The following is a 24,541-nucleotide window of genomic DNA, read 5'->3' on the forward strand; positions in this document are numbered from 1 at the left end:
GTCGCCCAAGGCATAAAATACAGTGAATTCTTTGGATCTTCACCGATAGCCTTTAGGCTGTGCATTGAGCCCATCGTCGAGTTTCGATTTAGGCCCTCGACCCAACATAAATCTCATTTGTCGAAAGGAAAATTTTTTCGCCTCCGACAAAGGTTTCTGGGGTATTTCGATAATTTTTTAGGTTCTAAGGGTATTTCAGTCATTTTTTGGTTATAAGGGTATTCCGGTAATTATAGAGGTTTTCGAGGGTATTTTGTCATTTTCAAGTTTTATGAGGTATTTTGGTCATTTTATTAGTTTCAAGGGTATTTTAAATTTTTTTTAAGGTTTCAATGTCATTTTAGTCATTTTTAAGGTTCTATGGGTATTTTGATAATTTTTCAGGTTTAAGGTACATTACGGTCATTTTTTAGGTTCTAAGGGCATTAGAGTCACTTTTTAAGTTACAAGGTCATTTCAATCATTTTTTAGGTTTCCTAGGTCATTTAGGTAAATTTTTAAGGTTCTAAGGGTATTTTGATCATTTTTTTAGGTTTAAAAGGTATTTCAGTCATTTTTTAGGTTATAGGTTCATTTCGGTCAATTTTTAGGTTATAAGGATATCCCAGTAATTTTTGTGATTTTTGAGGTTATATTGGTAATTTTTAAGTGTTAGGATGTGTTTTCATAATTTTAGTATATTTAAGGGTATTTTGAAAATTTTAGAGGTTTTATGAGTATTTTTGTTATATATATTCGTCGATTATTAGGTAATTTGGTGGGGTTAAGTTGGGTTGGCTACGCCCATATGTGATCTTGATACTGATTAGTGTGACGATGGAACAATCAAATATGAGTAAAAAATAAGAAAATAATCGAATGTAACAAAAGTACGGTTACATGTGATTTTGGTACTGCCCCATATGACAATAGTACAACTAAATGTGGCAAAAGTACAGTCATATATGATGTTGATACCTCCTAATGTGACATTGGAACTATTAAATGTAAGAAAAAAAAGGAACCATCGAATGTAACAAAAGTACGGTTACATATGATATTGGTATTGCGCAATGTGATAATGAAACTATCAAATGTATTTACCAAAAAAAAAAAAAACAATTATATGTGATGTTGGTATTGCCTAATGTGGCAATGAAACTATCAAATATGAGAAAAAAAAAATAAAGGAATCACCGAATGTGACAAAATTAAAATCATATGTGATATTGGTACTACATAATGTGTGGATAGAACCGTTAAATGTGAGGAAAAAAAAAAGGGAACCACCAAATGTGACAAAAGAACAATCACATGTGATTTGGAACTGCACAATGTGAGGATGGAACAATCAAATGTGAGAAAAAAAAATAAAGGAACTACCGAATGTGACAAAAGTACTGTCACATGTGATGTTAGTATTGCACAATATGAGGATGAAACCGTCAAATGTGAGAAAAAAATAAGGGAACCACCAAATGTGACAAAATACTGTCACATGTGAGGTTAGAACTGCACAATGTGAGAATGAAACCGTCAAATGTGAAAAGAAATAAGAGAACTACCAAATGTGACAAAAGAACTGTTACATGTGATGTTAAAATTGCACAATATGAGGATGGAACCATCAAATGTGATGTTTTGGTAATTTGATATAGTAGGTTATCAACTAGTGGGTACCGTACCCCCAAGAAAAGAGAGGGGTACCGTAGAATTACCCATAAATATATAGGTAAATAGTAGTGAATGTGATCATTAACTAGGTTAAAAGTGTTGGATTTTTTTTTTTTTTTTTTTTTACACTTTAAAGAGCTGTTACTACAACATTAATAATAACTTGTACCCAATTTGGCTAATTTAAGAGTTGTGGAGTAGGTTTGGGGCTTACATCTACTTGTGTAAATATAATTGGTCATGACCACCTTTCGAGCGCAAGTAGCATAAGTGAATAAAAATAAGCCTGCACAGAATATATTTGTCATCAATAGGTAGACAAATCGAAAGGCCTTGTATTGACATAGTGTCAAATGAAACCTAACTCAAACCAATGAAAAAGTACCTCCCTAATTTAAACAGTTAGACCTTGCTTTTAGATTATTCTTCCAATTCAATTATATTGAAAATTTCCCCCATAAAAAAAAAAAAAAATCAATTTTTTTTATAACCAATTATATCGAGAAACTAGCAAGGGAATGGAATTTGAATTTTCACCCAAAATCATGTCAAAATTTGTCATGACAATTCACACGACACACAACTTGTTAGAATTGATGATTTAGGAGTTACATACATTTCCATATCAACCCCGATTAGTGCCACATCCACGGTATTAGAGCATTCCCATCAAGACTACTAAAAAATTTAGCATTTACCATCTCAAAACCTATCTTTATAACATATAACACACCACTTTACAATATCTCTTACATCAAAACTTCTATTTTTTTAACACTTCATTTAAATATTCTTTCTTTATTATTTTTTATTCATTTTTTTTTAATTTCTCACTCTCTCTCTCTCTCTCAACCCGGTCTAGAAGCTTCTCCCTCCCAATGATATTTGCTCTCAAAACCTCCATGGCCTGAGCTTTTCAAGCTCATCACCAATAAACCATGGCCACAGCCACATCCACCACCACCAACCACAACCTCAACCCCCAACCACCAAAAAAAAAAAAAAAAAAAAATACCCACGACACAAACCAAGAAGCTTCTTCCTCTCTCTGATATTTGCTCTCAAAACCTCCATGGCTTGAGCTTTTCAAGCTCATCACTTCTAACTACGGCCACAGCCACAGCCACCAACCACAACCTCAATCCCCAACCACCAAAATAAATAAAAAAAACCCACGGCACAAACCGCAGCGAAAACCCACCACAAAACCCACCACCCCAGCAACCCTGATCCTCACCTCAACCCCGATCTTCAACCCACGGTCTCAATCAACCCCAACCACCGTTGGACCCAAACCCACTTGCAGTCATTAAGACCCATCAGACCCACTAGAGGGAGAATCTGAGAAAGAGAGATGAGAGACAACGAGAATGAGAGAGTGAGAGTGAGAGTCTGAAGAGAGAGAAAAAATATTTAAAAAAGATAGCAGTTTGCTATAGTGCGGTAGCAATATTGTAAATTTTTTAATATATGCAATCTTTGATGGAGTAGATTTTTGGGTTATAAATGCTAAAAAAAAGCATCTTTTAGCATTTACCATCCTTAATAGGAATGCTCTTAGAACCGTATATGTCGGCAAAAGGTACGTCCTTACTAGAGCCACATTTGCTAGTGAGAATGTAACATTAAAAGGGGAAAAAAATTCACCTAGAAAGATTGTAAACCTTTATCGTGCTACATTGTAACAATTTTGGGGAAAAAAAATCATAAGAAAATATAGCGCCATAAGGTCCAATTTAAAGCTACGAATAAACAAAAGGGACCAAAAGGATATTGTTTTTTTGGAGAAGGGACCTAAAGGATATTTATTATTTAATCCAATTGAAATTAGAGTAATACTAATAATACCTTATATAAAAAGGTAAATTTAAATCCCCGCACCAACACCAATTAGCGGGAGGTCATAATTATGTCATTTTAGGTGGGATATTAAAAAATCCCGTATCTTGCCAGAAATCATATATCTCTTGAGAGTTTTTTATTTTTTATTCTTACCATTTTAGCGATCTGAACAGGAGACATTCCATGCCCAAGTTAGTCCTTGCTGAAGTGAGCGGATTGAAAGAATGTGTAGTCTATTGAATTTGAGGCCATGCCATGAATTAAAAATCCAAGAGGAGAAGAAAATTTGCTAGGGATCAGACTGTCTTGTTCTTAACTTTTTGATGCGTTAGCAAAAGGTTCTTGGGAGTGGCATCACTGCTAGTGCTGGAGACATCAGGTTGTGAAGAACAACAATGAAACTGGGATCCCCATAAAAAAAAAAAAAAAAAAAAAAAATTCTACCATTCACTAGTCTAGAGACTGATACCAACAAAAAAAAAAAAATCGAAATTTGCTTACACGCAGTCTAGAGACTGCAACATGGAGGATTGCCAGCTGAAAATCTTCACCACAAAATACCAGTGTTCTGTGAAGCAAAACCATCTCTGCAGTTGAGCATGACACTTACCTTTCGGATAAGAATGTGGTCACTTGTCTCTGGCCTGGATATTAGGATTCAGTGACATTTCTATTTCCTCAAGAGAGCGCCCTTTAGTTTCAACAATGAAGTAATTGGCAAATATTGCTGCCACCAAGGAAACTACGCCAAAGCTAGCATAAACTGGAGAAACTCCAAATTTCTCAACTAAGTCAAGGAAAAAAAGCCCCACCAAGAAATTGCAAACCTGAATAATTATAAAGACATCAGACATGATAAAATCACTCAAACTTTAAGGTGATTTCAGTAGTAGCATCATGATGCAGATAAAGTATAATACAAAATGAACCTAGCAACATTTTAAAACACAAGTAGCATGAATCAAAAATTAACTGCTGAAGAAGTGTTGGATTAGGATCTGGGAAAATCCTTCTAGAAAGAAAAATCATGGACAACAATTATTGTAATACGTACCCAATGAGCTGTGAAACTGAATCCCATTATCTTTCCACGCATCCTGGTGCTGCTGAGCTCTGGTATAATGAGACCTGTTACTGGGCCAGCTCCAATTGCAAAGGTAAAAATGTACCTTGAAGAATGTGCAAAGGCAAATAGAATCAACGTATTCCAATATAGTGCATAGTACTTTTTAGATGAAACAAAACATTCAGTTACTTCTCCAATTTGACCTAAGTAGTCTATGAAGGTATACAACTATACATCATCCTCAGGAACAAAGGCATCATCCTACATTTTCCAAGAAGGATACTATGATTCATTTGTGGCCATGCTCATTGAAACCTGCCTTTTTCTTCCCCTTCCAAGCAAAGCTGAGAATGCTTACTGGAAGGAAGAAGAGAAAAGTTAATTTGTGATGGAGCATTACTAGGAATCCTCTCTTAGAGGCATAAGAAGTGCCTAGAGAAATTGTTTGAGGCTTCAGGGTTTTGAAAAATTGTGCAAAAAAGCATGTCTTAAGTGATAGTTGATTGTTTCTAATGACTGGTAACAGTTTTAACAGTATTTTGAAGGTTGTCTTTTCAATGGCTACCTTTCAATGGTGCATTCTCATTGGTGTCTCTTTATTGTCTATTTATATGATTCATATAAAATAACACATATACAAGGAAATTCTGGAATTCTCCAGAATTGCTCTTTTAAATTTCAAGATTTGTTGTATCCTAGAGACAATTTGCTAGGAATCTGATAGCAAACTCTCTTTTGAGTGGGGCAACTATTGTCTTAAAAACAGTAGTTTTAACTTTTACGCGCCCAAAGCCTTTTTCTTTTGTTGTTGTTGTTCTCGCCCCATTTTCCAAACATAAGTTAATTTTTGCGAAGTGAGCAAATACTTACAGTACAGTTCCTAGTATTGATAAGTTGTGACTGAGTTGTTCATCTAAAGGAAAACTGATTGCATAGACTACAAGAAACATCGAAACTGCCTGCATGTAAACAATGAATTTGAAAAAAGGTATATTAATCCATATGGAAGAAAAAAAAAATACATTTAGGAAAATTGATCATTTTGACATAACTAAGGATAACAACATGGATGTCTGTGTATGCAATTTCCAGACCTCAACAAAACAAAGAACCTTTCTCATCTCTCAAAGATGTAAAATAACCTTCTCTCTCTCTCTCTCTCTCTCTCTCTCTCTCACACACATGCACTTGCACATGTGTGTACAATGATATTGGTTTTTTTTTTGCCCCCAACATTAGCTTAATTTCTTTTATAAGCATTTTAAAAGCTTACCATTCCTAAGTAGCTTCCTATCAAGAGCTTTTGTCTTCCTTGCTTATCCATTAAGTACAAAGCACAAAGTGCACCTAAAGATGACAACCAATTGAAAAGGAATGAGAAGTTGTTCTACTTAGAAACTTATTCTAATGCAGAAACATATTGATGCAGATCAGATCTCAAACCTGCAAGGTTGGTAAGTCCAACAACCAAGCTTGCTAAAGCACCACTTGTAACTCCAACATCTTGAAAGGTCAATGATGAAAAATAAAGAACCCCATTTATACCGGCAAACTGTTGAAGTACAAAAAGAGTGCCTCCAAGGAATGCAACTGCAACCATACGAGAAGATCAGTGTCTGTTAATGAGGATTCATTTAACACATTAAGTGTGTTACCAAGCTAGACTGTATCCCAACTACTTAAACATTATATTTTCACAACTTCACCCTCTATTTTAAACGGAAAAAAGGGCCAAGTTTATGCTTAACATTGAAATTCCTTTATGTCCAAAAACCACCTTTGTACAACCTCTAGAGTGTGGCTCTTCTAGGAGTTCAAGCCATCTGCTGTTCAAATCACTTCCATCATTCTTGCTGACTGTCTGAAATTCTTCAATTGCCTTTCCAACTTCAGATGCTCCCCAAAGGTTATTGACAACTGCTTTAGCATCATCCAATCTCCCAGCCTTCACAAAAAACAAGAGACAGTGTTGAGAAAAGCACACTGAGAAATAACAAAAGATCAGGAAAAATTTAATGAAAGAGTCCTACTTTACAAAGCCAGCGGGGGCTGTCTACAGCAAACTGCATACCAATCATAACGATAAATCCAGGGATACTTGCAATGTAGAGTATTGTCCTCCACCTGAAAGACATAATTTGTTGAAGTTTATCCAACAGTTCCATGAAGATAAAATATTTATGCTTTAAAGAGTCAGTCTTCCAGCTCTTCAATAGAAATCATTATTACTTTCAGCTTAAATTTACATTCATATCCAAACCAATGTAAAATAAAAGGAAACTCCTGAATAACAGGGAAAGAAATAACTAGCGCATAAAACAACATTCACCTACATGATAAACTGATAAACATAAGACTGGCGTATGGATTCACAATTATATGTACAAGGTCTGAAAAATCCTAGCAATTCCTGACCTACTTTCCCAAAGCCCCTGTGTTATCCTTTAAATACGCTCATCTTTTAGATGACATGAGATTTTTTTACTCAGTCAGAAAATAAAAATGCCTACATATGTAGGTAAGAGATAACAAGTGGAATACGAAATTCCTAAAAACAAAATGGATGAGAACCTTACCAATGTGGATCATTGTCAGAGGGAATTCCCAGACAAAGTGATGTAATAATGCCAAGACAGGTGCCAATCTGACACAACGTTCCCAGTGATCCTCTATATTTCGTTGGGGAAACCTACAACAAAATACAGTCAAAAGAAAAGGCAGTAAAAGGAACAAATATGCATGCTATTTGGAATTCCTTGACTCCACAACTATCATATATGTGGCAAGTACAGAAATAAGCTCAAAATTCATGTGTAAACCTTATAAAGATTAAAATTAAACCTTCTGAACAACCCTTCACAACGGTTGGTTCAAAAGGCATTGTCAACACATATGATACAGAAACCCCGGAGCTCACTTTTCCAGTATTTTGGTGAGTTCCAGTCACTTTCTCTGTCTTTCCAACCATGTCCTTATGGTCAGTTTCCCAATAATGAGAAAGAGCATATAGAGAGAAAAATCTGAAATTTCTAAGCTCCCTTCTCCAATGGTCTCATTTTAAATGGCCACCCATTATAACTAGCATAAAGATCAACAGTCACTTGAAGCTCAGTGTTTGAAAGAAATGAACTTTGTAAATACAGCATAATGGATACCAACAATACCTCAGATATATAAATTGGAACAAGAACCGTGTTCACACCTATACCAAGGCCAACAAGAAATCTCCCCAAAAGTACTTCATCCAAGGAGTGAGCTTGTGCACTGTTACAAATGCAAAGGGGTCATAGATAAAATACTTATTAAAACACATAAAACCCAAGATCAAAGGAGCTATCATTGGTGGACAGAAAGCAAGTGCTGTGCATCAACATGTATTCGGTGTTGAACACGGACCATTCCATTTCTATTACATTTAAACATGGAAACAAAGCATATGTGTACCTTTGTCTACGTGCTTTATCAAACCTGAATGTTCATGCATGTTTTTGTTTGAATCTATGTGGAAGAACAAAATAGTTTCAGTTGATTGTTACATCAGCCCAAATATTAAAAAAAAATTGGGAAATGAAGTCAAGTGCACAGCACACTTGGGTGTAATAGTATAAAGTTATACATTGTACAATATGATTGCAATGAATGTCATCCTCCACAATTGAAGAGCAAATATATTTTGGAACATTTGTAATGGAAGGTTGGTGTTGACAGATGATGAACCACATAAAAGTACAACTAATATGGTGAATTCACCTGGATACTTTTTGAGAAAATGAGATAACAAGAGAAACAGCAGGTTGAAAAGAATATAATTCGAGTGAAGAGGTTAGCAAAGACTAAGATAAACAATATTACATCCCACACAAATTTATGCTTCATGAGCAATGATGTTAAGTATCAGACCCTAAGGGCCATTTATAGAACATTTCTAACGGCATATGGTCAATGATCAGGAGTATGAGTTCAAAATTGAACGCATAAAAGTCCACTACAAAAATTGACCAGAATGCATTATGCTCCAAGAAAAAATCAACTTCTCATACTAAAATCAGTGTAGCCAAAAGGCAAGCTGGGCAGTTGCCTAGGGCAGGGCAAGGCACCACTAAGTTGCCTTTGAACTGCTTGAAGCGGGCACACCACTTTTAGAGCTTAGGCGATTGCTTGAGCACCTTAAACAGACTACAAGGTACTTGAGGCGAGAGCATCAATGAAATTCAGCCAAGAAGGGGGAAAATAGCAGTTTTGTAAATTGGCAAAAAAGGGTAGTTCTATACTTTAATTCAAGTTACTGGGTGTCTCTTTCTCTTGTTTCCCTTTTTTCTTCTCTCAACTTTCTTTCTTTCCACATCAATTTAGAATCTTTTTTTCTTTCTTTCTTTGAATTTCAATCATATAATATTTTATCTTTGATACATTTTTCTCTTCTGTTTTTTCAAATTTTTTCATATTGGCAGTGTTGGTAAAAGCGAGGGGCGCACTTAAGCGCAAAGGGCTCTTGGAGCCTAGGCGCAAAGCGCAAAGCGCAAGTGCACCTGATTGAAGTGAAGCACACATTTTTTAAAAATAATTTAAAAAATTTAAAAATTATTATTAATGAGAAATGCAACAATCAAATGATCAAATTGTCATACAAATTGAAGTAAAACTTTTTATATAATTCATATAACATTTAGATATGCCCTACTTTTGCAATTTTAACACAAAAAATGCAAGTCAAGTCATTTTGTTTTTTTTGGGTAAGCTAGATATTAGTACTTCCATGCAATATCCGTTCTTAAATCTCCTATATCTATAATGCCCTAGGACTAATTAGTAATATTAGTTCATAATTTTATCATTTAATGCCTATAACTCTGGAAGAATTAGTTTGCTATGTTCAAAATCAACCATTAAAGTAACTAAACAATTACCACATATATTATATCATATGTTTTTTTTTTTTTTCCATGAATGAGCTAAGAATATAAGGACATTGCAACATGGTAATTGGTACCAAGGAGCTAGGTGGGTTACTATTTCAAGGAGAAAAAATAAAAATAGAGAAGATCTGGGAGGTTGCGGGTTGGGTTTTAGGATAAGTTATACTCAAAATATATTTTTTTGATAAGTAATTTGCACTAAAAATATACAAAATCAATGGTTTATATCAATAATGTCAAGATCCTATAGCTTTAATTCAATTTTGTTTTTTTTTTTTTTGAAAAATATAAAAAAGCTCCAAAAAGCGCGCTTTGAGCTTTTTGAAAAAGAGCGCCTAAAGCATGCTTCTTTGAATGAGCTTAGCTTTTGAGGCAAAAAGCGTTGGAGTCTTGGGGCTTCGAGCTTTGAGCTTAAGCGCACTTTTAACAACACTGCATATTAGATTGTTGTAAAATCTATTCATAGATTAATTAGTAGAGCCTCCTACCAGTTAGAAAAATTCAAACTGTGCCTAATGAGTATTAGATACATATGATTTGAGTTCATTATATAGAGTTTGGCACCTTGCTTCACTTGGGTGAGCGCCTTTTTTGATACCCCATACCTCTTGTGATACAAAGACTTGGCACCTTAACTTTGCCAATTGCCTTTGACTACGCTGTTTCAGATATAGCTTTATCTAGAAAACTAATTCAGCTAGTTATGTTCTACCTGAGATACTAAGCAAGTATTACCTTAATATAGCGCCAAGAATCAAGGGAATTGTGTCAATTTGGAACGTACGCCGACAACCAAGTCTATCAACCAATGAGCCAGAGCTTATGCTTCCAATAAATGCACCAACAATAAAAATGCTAACCACAAGTCCCTCGAGTATTGAGTTTCCTTCAAAACCAAGTTCTCGTGCAATAGAAACAATAGGACCATTCATTACTCTGCAAGAATAGTTTATAAACTATAAGAGCAACCCAAATAATCAAAATAGTCAATTACTCATTTTTGAAATGAACCATCAAACTTTTGCATTAATAGAAAGCCCAAAACGTTACAAAGCGCAAACATTCAATCGAAGTCACTTGAACCCAATTATGTATCCAAATCTTAAGCAGCCATGACCCAGAAGCTTAATTAATATTGCCAAAGTTGAGTATTTCATTATCTCACAAGACAAATTCAGACACATTACAAAGAAAATAATACTAGTAAAAAATTTCATGTTAGTCCATTTCACAGTCACAACTCACAAGGGTAATATATCATTTACCAAAATGGTAATAAGATAGAGAGAAAGAAAGACTGACCCAATATGATACCCAAATAGGAAATTGGACATAGAAGCAATCAAGACGTGAGGAAAAGCAGGTAACCATCCATAATCAGCAACTTCATCACCATTCTTTTCGCTCACAGTGAAGTTTTCACTCTCTGCAACAATATCAAATACTAATGTTTCAGTGTAACACAAAAATGATTATTCTTATAATTCATAATTCGTAAAAATTGAGAGTGGATGACCTGGCTTCCGAGTTTCTAACTTAGTAAACTGCTGCTTCTTTGCCGCCGAAGCTTTGAACTTAACAAGCCTAAGAAAACGAAACGTTTTTGGTTTCGGAAAAGAAACGAGGAGATTCGGGTTTCGGAGACTGGTTACGATCGCCGGAACCGGACCAACCGGTTGGTAATGAACGGTATTTACCCACATCGGAACAGAGAGAGAGAGAGAGAGAGAGAGACGCTGTGTCGCGTGTAAGTGTGTTTTTTTTTTCATGGGAGTTGGAAATGATCATCAGTATCCACGTGGGAGGGACTCACGTGGTCCACGTCGTAACTTTACTTTATGGCCGTTGGATGTATTTGCCGATGAGGTTCCACTTTCACATTGGCTAGAATTATCCAAAAAAAAAAAAACAAACTTTGAGTCTTTGACCAAAGAAAGAAAGAAAAGAAGAAAGTTGTAGAAATTCCACTTGTACGATACAGTGCGGTCGGATAAGTGCGCGGGCCCGGTTGGTTTTTTGTTCTGGATGAATAAGATGATTATACGGAATTTGCCACGTTGGTTCTCTCCGAATACAACAAACTTTTTTTTTTTTTTTTATAATATGAGATAGAATTTTTATTTTAGTATAATCTAAAAGTATATGTGTGAAAAATTACTTTTTGAAAACTTGAAGTTCGACCTTTACCCCTACACCCCTATAAGCATTTATATTTGTGAAGCTACCACCGTACCAAATCCTTATTTGTCGACCAAAAAATAATCCATCTCAAATGATTTGAGTCAATTGCAAAAACATCAACTGGTTTCAATCAAATCTTTCTTTCTTATAATTATTTGAAGTTTTCGTATTTGAAAAATTAACCATTATCATTAACTTATGAGAATTACCTTGGACAAAAGAAATTATGCGACCACATTAGTTAGTAAGATTTACCACATTAATAACTATTTTCTTGATTTTTTTTTCCTTTAATAACATGTGGCTAATTGTTATTGTCATTAGTGGATAAAAAAATAATTTCATTTATAAATTAAAATTAAAAATAATAAAAATTTGTCATTTAAAATTTGTTGTAAAAATATTATGAATATAGCGATTTTCATAAAAATTAGCTCTTAGAGTGAATTAAGCAGATATAAAAATATTACGGAGTTATAAGGAAGAATCAAAATTTTATGGGGTGTTTTTGCAAATTGCCCTTGACACACACACACACACACACACACACACACACACACACATATATATATATATATATATATATTGTATTTTCACCTTATTTATTTAATATAATATTTATTAGTATTTTTCAAATAGTCATGTTAACAGATGTCCTTAGGGTAATAGTTAACAATCCATTTTAGAAAAATTTTGACTCCACTTTTAAGGAAAATGGAAAAGACTGTCAAAATATTGATTACTTTTTTTTCCCTATAAAAACATTTTAAAAATAGATTGTTAGCCACTGCTTTAAGAGAATTCGTTAACATTTCCCTTTTTTAAATAAGTAGTTATACAAAGGATGTCATTTATTATTATTGGATTATCAAGTAACCCATGCCATACTCCCAGGAAAAGCTCGAACGACCTTCAACAAAAGGGTACCTATACCCGAAAGACAACACAGGTGGGTAGATAAAGAATACCTAGGGGCGAAAGACAACTCTCTCTAAGGAACTCGGCAAAATAGCCCTGTAACTTCAAGAAAAGGGGTGCCTCCTCACAAAAGGGGTCAAAGAAAAGACTTAAAAAAATTCTATATCTATATAAATATGAAACCGAGATAGTTATTGTAAGAGCTAGAATTTGACCTCCTATTCACTAATAGTGGAAGATGGCCCAACAAGCCTAACACAATATATTTGTAAGAGAATGGGTTAGATAAGAGCATAGCTCAGTAAATCAAGTATGAGCCCTAACTGTTCAGATTCAAGCTAGGAAGATAAACACAATATTTAAAGTAAGCTTTCCTCAGTCATGTCTGAGGAAGAAGTGTTCTTATATTTACTCAAGTTGTTTCAATACAAGATGTTCCTTTTCTCTTTTTCTCTTTTTCTTCCCTCTCTAATTACATGTCCCCTTTCTCATGGGGGCCTTTTCCTTATATAGTTCTACTTTCTTCAATCCCAGCCTTCCACTTGTTGATCATATAGGCGATCTTTTGGATGCTTGTCCCATCAGAGACCTCCTGGAAGCTTTGTGAGTAGCTGTGAACTGAGATATCCTTACTCAGGGGTCATTTCCATACAAATGCGGCCAGTTGGTTATATGCAGAATATTTACTGTGGCGGTAGCAGCCTTATTCTCAGATATTCCTAGGTTATTGTTGACTCCTTTCCCTGAACCTTATCTTTAGAAGTATGGTTGCTTCTTGCACAGTATCCTCTAAGCATCCGGATTCCAACCTTCCATAATACCTTCCCAAGGAAGCCTAGCTCCTCGGGAGACACCACCAGCTCACTATCATTTTTCCTTCTCCTCGGCCTATTGACCTCAATACTTGTTAAACCTTTTGGCCATCCTCGGGTTCCTATAGGTTCTCGTGCATGGCCCATGGCCCATGACCCAACACTCTTGATTGGCTCATTTTACCCTCACAATAGCCCCTCAAAACTTCACATTTTCTTCTCTCCTGAAGAAAGTGGGGTTTGATTTTTGTTGTCCAACTTCACACACTCAGTGAACGTTCCCACGTGACAACGTCTTTTCACCTGCTCTGAATACGCTCCTGACACTTCGACATCCGCGACGCCCCATTAATTGCTTCACATGGCGCTTTGTCCTGCACATTCTACGGTATGATGAGAATCCTATGGTGGAGATTCTTCATGGGAATTCAAGTGGGAAATTTCCCTCTTCTTGTACCTTCCTATATAAAGGAAGTGAGGGGTCCATTTCCTTCATTACTTGAAGCTTCAGACCTTCAAAGAAGCGGTCCGAGGTGCTCCTTTCATACCTCTCTGTAAGTACCATTTAGCTCATACTCTGACTTTAGGTTCCTATTCTTCCTGGACATATTCTTTTCGTAGCAATTCTTTCCCTCCTAATCTCAGATGGGTAGGTTTGCTAGTCTGGTAGATACTCCTGAGGGCATAGAAGCTTTTAAGACCATATATAATATACCACCTAGGGTTACCATAAAGCATTGCCTTCTAGGAGATTGGCATGCTTTAAGGCCAAAATGGGTTGTGGTGATCCCGATGATAGCTTTATAGAAGGGGGAATGCAAATCCTTATGGGAAGGGTGACTAGGGACTTTTTAATTGCCTATAGACTTTGTCTGACCCAATGTTCCCCAAATTTGTTTAGGATACTAGGTAGCGTTGATGCCCTTAACCAAAAAATGGGAGTGAATCTTACCCACCACGATGTCAACTGGGTATACAACTGCCAATACCTTAAAGACACCGGATATTACCTCAAAACTAGGGTTCCCTTAGTCAGACTCATCTCGTGTTTCCTCGAATCCAACAAGGGCCTAGATCAAGACTTCTTAATTGTGTCGAGTGAATGACACGATAGCCTACACTGTCCAACGCGAGATGGGCAGCCAGGTGGGGTTCTCTAGGCTTAAACAACCCCTTTAGCTAGTAGAAACTTTAATCTTGAATCTCCTTGTTGTTAGGATGTGTGTCCTTAAATCCTATTGTATGATGCTATGTATGTTATTATGTATGACATTATGTATGAATTAACGTTGTGTTTAATAAAGTTGTTTTGCTATTATCTAAAATAATGGTAACATGAATATTGGGACATTATCATATAGTTCATGAGATGCATAGTATGTGATTTATGTGAAAAGTTACAGAATATATAAATCACAAGTTCTTTGTAAATTCAGAATTTTAGTTCGTAGTCGGTGATGAAATTAGGCATTTCATCTGCGAAGACTATAACATATCAACTAAGATGATTTGTCTTAATCATGGAAATAGAGATTTCTAGTTGATATGTTGATATATTTTAAGAGTTAAAACATATTGAACTGGACTGGTGTGAGATTTATTATTCTCTTAACGACTGTCAAATGAATAATAAACTCACGACTTATATTTACATGAACTCTTAATCCTGAGAGAATAATGGATCTGATCATGAGGTGTAGGTTGCTTTGATATATCAGAAGTGAGGTTTAAAGAAACGATAAAAACCTTAGTATGTTAGGCAACTACATTTAGTGTTGATGGAACATATATTTTCAAGATGAAATTCATAGTCTCATAACGGAGATACAAAATATTCCCTTGAGATAAGTTTAATGGGTTTGTTATTTAGAATATTAAGCCTAACTACTTTAGTAAATAGTTACTAGAGTATATATTTCTGAAATTGGATTTCATAAATATATGATGAATAACTTAGAGGATTAAACCGGGTACTCAAGGATAAGATGTAGTAATTTACAAAGTGGTAGTCTACATTCATGACTTTGTGTTACTACGAATATTTTATGAAGGGGTTGCATGTATAATAAAGACTTGGGATAGAATTTATAGATAAGGCCTAGAGTGCAACTATATTTATATAGGGGTATTAAATATAATTAATGGTAACTTTGTACTTGTCAAGAGTTGACAGAAAAGCCCAAGGCCCATTGGAGCTAGTGTCTTATTGGTCCCACTCCAAGTCACACACTTAAGTCCAATTGGAAAGGCCCAAAAGGCCAACCCAATTAGATAATCGGTTAGACATAAAGGGAAAACATACAAAGTTTTCTGTAGGGAATTTTAGAAGAACACCATTGTGAAGTGGTGTATGTAAGTATTAGATACTTTGACATTCTCCCTTTGGAACTGATTGAAAGACCACACATCTTGGGCGTTAGTGGAATTAGAGTGAAGATTGAAAGTGTTCCTAAGCGATTTTAATCTTAGTTTTGAAATTCACCGCTCCAAGGTACACTCTCTTGTTTTTAAATTCTAAAACTTATATAGTACATGTTAACTTATATGAATGAAGTAGATCCGTTATTTTTCCGCTGCACACATGTATATTTCCATCAAATGGTATCAGAGTGGTCTTCATTTCATATCTGTTTAACATGTTTTTAGTTTTGGAATTATAGACAATAGTTTCATGTTGTTAGAAAATAGTTTTCTGCATGGTTCTTGAAACTATTGATTGATAAAAACTGATTTTGATGTTATGATGTTGTTTAATTTTTAGTTTAAGTATGTTAAACTGAACTTTAAGGCTATAGCATCAATGAAATTCAGTTTTGATATCAATTTATGTTCATTATGATCGTATGTTGGTTGTTCTGTACATGAAAACGTAGAAAAACTATCTTAGAAAAATTATGGAAAATTCGAAATTCGCGGCGCTCGATCGATCGAGGATCTGTCGAGAATCTATCGAGCTGACAGAAGATCTCTCGATCGATCGAGGATCTATCGAGATTCATTGAACTTATTCTCGGTCGATCGAGAATCTGTCGAGGATTGATCGAGCAATCAAAACTTTTCTCGATTGATTGAGGTACATCCTCGATCAATCGAGGACTGTGGATTTAGAATTTTTCTAAGTGTTTTTACATATATAAAGAGCAAGGCAATGTGTAATTAGTTTATGCATGTTTTAAATTTAAAAACCTTTATCATAAAACATCTAGTGGGAGAGAGATACAAGGGTTGCATCTCACGGCCTCCATTGTTGGTTCATAGTAGTGTAAAATATATACTTTGTCTTTGCCTAGAGCTTAGCATTCCATGCGGAGAGTATTTATTTCATGGTCCTACAAGATTGGATTTCTTGGTTTATAGTGGTTTAATCAGACGCCTTGTCTTAGCTTCGACCTTTGCATTCCATGCGGAGGGTGTTTTATCATGGCACTACAAAATAAACCTGTCAAAGGGATGAAATGTGGCTACACATGATTCTAGACAATGGTATACACTAGACTAAGTATTATAATATCCTCTATGCTGAGTTCTTACTATTATTACTTAGAGGCTAAATTTAAAAACGACATATTATTAGTGTTTGATAAGAGTTATCATGATAACACTAATAATAAGAATAGTTCTCAATCAATCATAGTATTTAATGTTCACTCTATACTGAGGAATATTGAATATGGGATTGGGTTGTCGTTGCATATATTATGTTATGGTTTTATGAAGGTTCCATACTATATGTTTATATGCTAAATTGATAATGTCCAGTTTACTTATTATATTCATGTTTATTATTTTTAGATTTGAACATGACATCATTTAGCCCACTTTTTTCTATTCTTAATCAAAACAAACTAACTGGATCCAACTATGTTGATTGGAAAAGAAATTTAGACATTGTTTTAACAGCTGAAGAGCACAAATATGTGCTCACTCAACCCTGTCCTAGCTTTTCTTAATTAAATGCTCTTCTTGAGGAAAAACAGCGATATGATCGTTGGCAGAAATCTAATGAAATGGCCAAGTGCCATATCCTAGCATCTATCTCAAATGTTCTACAACATCAAATGCAAGATGTAGAACTTGCTTCGAACATTATGCATAGTCTGAAGGAGATGTTTGGTGAGCAAGGTTGTTCAGCAAGGCAAGAAACTATGAGGCAAATTTATAATACCAAAATGGCTGAAGGTACTTTAGTTAGAGAGCATTGTCTTACAATGATCTCTAATCTGAATACATTAGAGGTTTTAGGTGCCGACATTGATGGAGAATTCCAAGTGGATATGATACTACAGTCACTATCGGAATCATTCAAGGAATTCAGACTGAATTATAATATGAACAAAAAGGTTTATTCATTGTCTAAATTAATGAATGAGTTGGTAGCGGTAGAAGGCATCCTTGGTACTCCTAGTGTTGAAGCCAATGTTGGTGAAGCTTCTACTTCTCAATCTAAGTCGAAAGGTAAGGGTAAGAAGAAGAAGAATAAGGACTTCACTAAATAAGAGGGTAAACAAATTGCCTTGGGAGTTTCAGACAAAGGAAAGAAGCTCAAAGGAAAGTGTTTCTATTGTGGTGAGAAAGGTCATTGGAAGAGAAATTGTCCAAAGTTTAAGACAGCCAAGAACAAGGGTATGACAACTTCCTTTCTTCTTGAAATATGTTTGGTACAGAATCCCACGGATTCCTGGTGTGTGGATTCAGGTTGTACTAATCATATCTACAATTCTTTGCAGGGGTTTTAGGAGACCAGAAAGCTGAATGAAGGAGAATTGGTTCTTACCTTAGCGGATGGGAGTAGAGTTCTAGTTGTAGCTGTTGGTGTTATTAATTTGTGCTTTGAGTCTAGGGTTTTAATATTGGAAGACTATTTATTTGTACCTAATGTTCGTAGGTATTTAATTTCTACAACTTATTTAGGTAAACATGGGTATTGTATTATCCTGAAAGACAATGTTGTAATAAAGAAGGATAAAATGTTTATCTATTCTGGCAATATTGTAGATGGTCTTTATATTTTAACTCCTGATAAGCATGAATTATATAATTCTGAATTAGATAATAATTCACGTGTGAAATCATTAAAGAGAAAGTTTCCTTCTACTAGTGAAGCATATCTTTGGCACTTGCGTTTAGGTCATATCAATTCAAACAGAATTCAAAGACTTATCAAAGATGGACTCTTGGGGTCCATGGAATTTGATGAATTTCCAGTTTGTGAATCTTGTTTGGAAGGTAAAATGACTAAACGACCTTTTAATGTAAAAGGTAGAAGAGCTTAAGATTTGCTAGAACTAGTACATTCAGATGTATGTGGTCCTATGTCAATCCAAGCAAGAGGTGGTTATGAGTATTTCATCACTTTTACTGATGATTACTCTAGATTTGGTTATGTGTACCTAATGAAACGGAAGTCTGAAGCTTTTGACAAGTTCAAAAAGTTTAGGGTTGAAGTTGAGAATCAATTGGGTAAACGCATAAAGGTCATTCGATCTGATCGAGGTGGCGAATACCTTCTTGGTGATTTTAAGGATTACTTGACTGAAAATGAGATTATATCCCAATTGACTACACCTGGAACTCCACAACAAAATGGTGTAGCAGAAAGAAGGAATATACTCTTTTAGATATGGTTAGATCCATGATGAGTTATTCAACTCTACCAATTTCTTTTTGGGGATATGCCTTATGTACTGCAATGTATCTTCTGAATTTAGTACCTTCGAAGTCTGTTCCTAAAACACCTGTAGAGTTGTGGAATGGGCGTAAGCCTAGTATGAGACATCTCCATATTTGGGGTTGTCCAGCACATGTGTTAAAAGGAAAGTCTGACAAGTTACAGTCTAAAATAGAAGTGGTTTTCTTTGTAGGGTATCCAAAAGGAACAATTGGAGGTTTATTCTATAGTCACAAGGATAATAAAGTGTTTGTTAGCACAAATGCCAAATTCTTGGAAAGTGACTATATGAATAATTTTACTCCTAGAAGTAGAGTTGTCTTGGCTAAAATGAATGAACCTGTACTTAAACAACCAATGGATGAAACTAGGGATGATATGGTTATATTAGATACACCGCAAGATACTACTCATGAGATATCTAGTATACAGGAGCCTCGTCGTCGTGGGAGAGTTGTTCGGCCTCTTGTGAAATTCATAGGTTTGGGAGAAACTTATGAAGCTATCTCAGAAGAGGCTGAATCGGATCCCTACACTTATGATGAAACAATGAATAATATAGATGCCCATCATTGGGTCGAAGCTATGAAATCTGAATTGGATTCTATGTATTCTAATCAAGTTTGGGATCTTGTAGAGGTGCTTAACGACATTAAACTTGTTGGTTGCAAATGGGTTTACAAGAGGAAGAGAGGGATAGATGGAAATGTTGAAACCTTTAAAGCAAGACTAGTGGCGAAAGGGTATATACAAAGAGAAGGCATTGACTATAATGAAACTTTTTCGCCAGTAGCCATGCTTAAATCTATCAGAATTCTCTTATCCATTGCTGCTTATTACGATTATGAGATTTGACAAATGGATGTCAAGACTGCATTTCTTAATGGCAATCTTGAAGAAGAAATCTACATGTTGCAACCGGAAGGTTTCATAGCAAAGAACCAAGAGCATATGGTATGCAAGTTGAAAAGGTCCATTTATGGACTTAAACAAGCATCTAGGTCATGGAACATCATATTTGATCAGGCAATCAAATCATTTGGTTTTGAACAAAATCTTGATGAACCATGTGTGTACAAAAGACATCAAGGCAAAGTAGTAATGTTCCTAGTGCTTTATGTTGATGACATTCTACTCATTGAAAATGATGTAGGAGTAATGTCATCGGTTAAAGTTTGGTTGTCAAGCCAATTTGATATGAAGGACTTGGGAGATATGAAGGACTTGGGCAAAGCTAACTATATTCTAGGGATCAAGCTTTGGCGAGATCGAAAGAATAGGATGTTAGGTTTGTCACAAGTTGGATATATAGATAAGGTTCTAGAAGGGTTTAGCATGCAAAACTCCAAGAAATGATTACTTCCTTTTAGACATGGAGTTCCTTTGTCTGATGACTAAAGACCTAAGACTCAAGAGGAAGAACATATGATGAGACAAGTTCCTTATGCTTATGTAGTGGGAAGTCTCATGTATACCATGCTTTGTACTAGACCGGATATTTGTTATTCAGTTGGCATGGTCAGCCGATATCAATCAAATTCAGGACCAAAACATTGGCAAGCTGTAAAGCATATTCTCAAGTATCTACGGAGAACGAGAGATTATATGCTTGTTTACGGTTGTGAGGATTTGGTTCTCATTGGCTATACAGATTCAGATTTTCAGTCGGATCTAGATTTCAGAAAATCCACGTCGGGATGTGTTTTCACCTTAGGAGGTGGAGCCATAAGTTGGAGGAGTGTTAAGCAATCTTGTATTGTTGACTCCACCATGGAAGCTGAGTATGTTGCTGCTTGTGAAGCAGCAAAAGAGGCTGTTTGGCTCAAGAAATTCCTTTCAGATCTTGGTGTTATAAGAATTGAGCAAGTTCTTATTACATTGTTCTGCGACAATAGTGGAGCTGTTGCACAATCCAAGGATCCAAGGAATCACAAGAAAGGAAAGCACATAAAGAGAAAGTATCACATCATTCGAGACATTGTTGCTCGTGGAGATGTGGTAGTAGCAAAGATTGATGGTGCAAAGAATCTAGCGGATCCCTTTACCAAAGCCTTGCCCCAAAGGACTTTGGATTCACATTTGAAGAAGATGGGAGTTAGATTAGTGCACAATAGTCTTTAGGGCAAGTCGAAAATTGTTAGGATGTGTGCCCTTAAATTCTATTGTATGATGCTATGTATGTTATTATGTATGACTTAACGTTGTGTTTAATAAAGTTATTTTGCTATTATCTAAAATAATGGTAACATGAATATTGAGACATTATCATATAGTCCATGAGATGCATAGTATATGATTTATGTGAAAAGTCACAGAAGATATAAATCACAAAGTTCTTTGTAAACTCAGAATTTTAGTTCGTAGTCGGTGATGAAATTGGGCATTTCATCTGCAAAGACTATAACATATCAACTAAGATGATTTGTTTTGATCATGAAAATGGAGATTTCTAGTTGATATGTTGATATGTTTTAAGAGTTAAAACATATTGAACTGGACCAGTGTGAGATTTGTTATTCTCTTAACGACTGTCAAATGAATAATAAATTCACGACTTATATTTACATGAACTCTTAATCCTAAGAGAATAATGGACCTGATCATGAGGTGTAGGTTGCTTTGATATATCAGGAGTGAGGTTTAAAGAAACGATCAAAACCTCAATATGTTGGGCAACGACATTTAGTGTTGATAGAACATATATTCTCAAGATGAAATTCATAGTCTCATAACGAAGATACAAAATATTCCCTTGAGATAAGTTTAATGGGTTTGTTATTCAGAATGTTAGGCCTAACTACTTTAGTAAATAATGACTAGAGTATATATTTATGAAATTGGATTTCATAAATATATGATGAATAACTTAAAGGATTAAACCGGGTACTTAAGGATAAGATGTAGTAATTTATAAAGTGGCAGTCTACATTCATGACTTTGTGTTACTACGAATATTTTATAAAGAGGTTGCATGTATAATAAAGTCTTGGGATATAATTTATAGATAAAGCCTAGAGTGCAACTATATTTATATAGTGGTATTAAATATAGTTAATGGTAACTTTGGATTTGTCAAGAGTTGACAGAAAAGCCCAAGGCCCATTGGAGCTAGTGTCTTATTGGTCCCACTCCAAACCACACACTTAAGCCCAATTGGAAAGGCCCAAAAGGCCAACCCAATTAGATAATCGGTTAGACACAAAGGGAAAAACATACAGAATTTTCTGTAGAGAATTCTAGAAGAACACCATTGTGAAGTGGTGTATGTAAGTATTAGATACTTTGACATTCTCCCTTTGGAATTGATTGAGAGACCACACATCTTGGGCGTTAGTGGAATTGGAGTGAAGATTGAAAGTGTTCTCAAGCGATTTTGATCTTAGTTTTGAAATTCACCGCTCCAAGATACACTCTCTTGTTCTTACATTCTGAAACTTATATAGTACATGTTAATTTATATAAATGAAGTAGATCTGTTATTTTTTCGCTGCGCACATGCATATTTCCATCACTTGTTTCTCCAGCTCTTACATCTATTTACCTTTCACTTTTTTTTTTTTTTATAATTGTTTTGTTGTTTTTGGGTTTCTATAGACAAGAACTACATTGCTCCCAACCTCAGCTTGGTTAACGAGGTAAACCTCACCAGAATTCTCAACTTTGAGTTTTTCTACATATGGACGAACAACTACGCACCACCCACATAATCCTTGGGTACAAACCAATTTCATCCAATTTTTAATCCCCAAAGAACGTCATTAAAGCAAAGGATCCTCGACTGAAGCAAATAAACGTTGTAGTACCTGGATTCCTTACTGGTCCTCCCCTCGAAGGGTTGTGCTGCCTGCTCAACCCACAACCGAGGAAAAAGTGATCTCTTTGGGTTCAGCACAAGACGAAGAACCTGTCAAAATAATTGAGGTGACAGACTCTGAAGAAAACTTTGAAGTTTTTGACCAACTAGACCTTACAGAGTCTCCAAGCACCACCTCCAGGCTTCTACCCTCTACTTAGATTAACGCCGACCTAGAGACAATCGATATTCTCGAAGCCATGGTACTCCAACGAAGGAAGGACACCAGTCTCCTTGAGCTACTGGAGTCACATGCAGGGGGTCCGCTTCTAAAATAGTCATCCAACCTCAACCCCCAACTCCCCATCCTACCCATATTTCCCCGTCTAAATAGCCTGAAAAGAAAAGGAAAAGGGATAGAAAGGGTAAAGAAGTAACCGAGGAGGGTAAAGTTGTTCCCTCAAAAGATCTTGAGCCCCAGAAAGGGGCAAAAGCTGCCAAAACCACGCCGTGAAAAAACATGGTAGAGGGCTTAGGCATGGAGATATTCTCTGAGCGCAGCCCCAAGGTTTCTATTTGGAACCCTATACTTGAGTTAGATGGAGCCCCTCTCCCTTTGGACTCCTCAATTAGAGACTTCCAAAAAGGGAAAGAGGGTTATGTGGCCAATGCTTTGGAGCAGCCCCTACTCTTGCCACAAGACATGGTTGACCTCAGGACTTTGAAAAAGCATGAGGTCTTCCTAACCCTGAAGAGGGACTTGGCCATGGTATGCACCCCAACTTGATTTCTGTACTACATCGATAAATGTTCTTACTATTACTATGATTTTTGTTAAAAGATTTACTTCTAGGCCATCCCTCACATTTTAGCTTTCTTTTAGGTAGTTTAAACGACAAACATTGCTGAGGAGTGGGTGGATCGAGCCCATGCCCAGTTAAAGGACGAGGAGACTCGCCAAATATCTATTGTCAAGACTTTGGCCATGTCGAAAAGAAAATTAAGGACCTTGGCATAAAGCTGACCTAGGTAGATAGAGAAAGGAAAAGTGTTGAAGTTGCCTTGGCCGGTGCTGAAAAGCAAGCCGAGGATTAGCGCCATCAACTCCGGAAGGCCGATGAGCAACTGGCTATCGCCCGAGAGCAGATTGAAGCTTAGAAAAAAGAGCTAGAGAAAAAAGAAGAGGCCCTTGCTCAGGCCAAGCAATTTGGGTATAATATTGGAGTGAAAGAGACTAAGGATGCTCTCAAGGCTTGGGTCACAGGAGTTTTCCGTAGATGTTGTCTTCAAGTGTGGACAAAAGCACTAAACATGGCCGGAGTGGAGGCCTCCTCGAACTTAAGGAAAACGGAGAACATTTTTTATCCTCTTGCGCTCTGAATTGCAACCTAGCCAGCCGCCCAAGCATTTACTGCTCCTGAAGCTCCTTCAACCGCCCAACTTGTTGCTAAAGCTCCTACAGCTGCCCAGCCTACTGCTATCTGCCCTACAACTACCCAATTTATTGACACAAGCACCATTAATATCCTAGAGCTAACGAAAGCACTAGCTAACGAAAAAGGACCTTCAAAGGGGAAAGAGATTGAACACTCCAAACCACCACCAGCAACAATAAACGACCCCCCCACCATCCACTGGTAGTTAGGAAATCATTTTATCTTTTTGTTGTTTTTTTAGAACAAGAAAAAGGTG

At 35.9% G+C, this 24,541-nt stretch overlaps 1 protein-coding gene across 2 annotated transcripts; it reads right to left on the reverse strand.

Annotated features, from left to right (window-relative positions):
• Nucleotides 1-3,715: 3,715 nt before the first annotated feature.
• Nucleotides 3,716-11,240, reverse strand: LOC142639262 (putative plastidic glucose transporter 1). Of its 2 annotated transcripts, XM_075813423.1 has the most exons (12): nucleotides 10,994-11,237; nucleotides 10,780-10,903; nucleotides 10,213-10,413; nucleotides 7,726-7,825; nucleotides 7,138-7,250; nucleotides 6,592-6,685; nucleotides 6,350-6,506; nucleotides 6,005-6,151; nucleotides 5,835-5,908; nucleotides 5,432-5,520; nucleotides 4,550-4,664; nucleotides 3,716-4,322 (listed from the first exon to the last, which is right to left on the reverse strand). In XM_075813423.1, exons 1-12 carry the CDS (start codon nucleotides 11,178-11,180, stop codon nucleotides 4,125-4,127), a joined length of 1,599 nt encoding a protein of 532 aa, XP_075669538.1. In that variant the 5' UTR covers nucleotides 11,181-11,237; the 3' UTR covers nucleotides 3,716-4,124. The 2 variants fall into 2 exon arrangements, with proteins under 2 accessions (XP_075669538.1, XP_075669539.1); XM_075813424.1 differs by lacking the exon at nucleotides 5,432-5,520 and having other exon boundaries at nucleotides 10,994-11,240.
• Nucleotides 11,241-24,541: the final 13,301 nt, after the last annotated feature.

The sequence above is a fragment of the Castanea sativa genome, chromosome 6, assembly GCF_040712315.1.
Source record: "Castanea sativa cultivar Marrone di Chiusa Pesio chromosome 6, ASM4071231v1".
NCBI classification, from domain to species: Eukaryota; Viridiplantae; Streptophyta; class Magnoliopsida; order Fagales; family Fagaceae; genus Castanea; species Castanea sativa.

Coding starts and splice junctions, on each gene's coding strand:
- LOC142639262 (XM_075813423.1), bottom strand. CDS start 11,180: ATGTGGGTAAATACCGTTCATTACCAACCGGTTGGTCCGGTTCCGGCG. Junction 6,507..6,591: donor GCCCCCGCTGGCTTTGTAAA/GTAGGACTCTTT, acceptor TTTTTTGTGAAG/GCTGGGAGATTGGATGATGC. Junction 4,665..5,431: donor TCAATACTAGGAACTGTACT/GTAAGTATTTGC, acceptor ACATTCTTCAAG/GTACATTTTTACCTTTGCAA.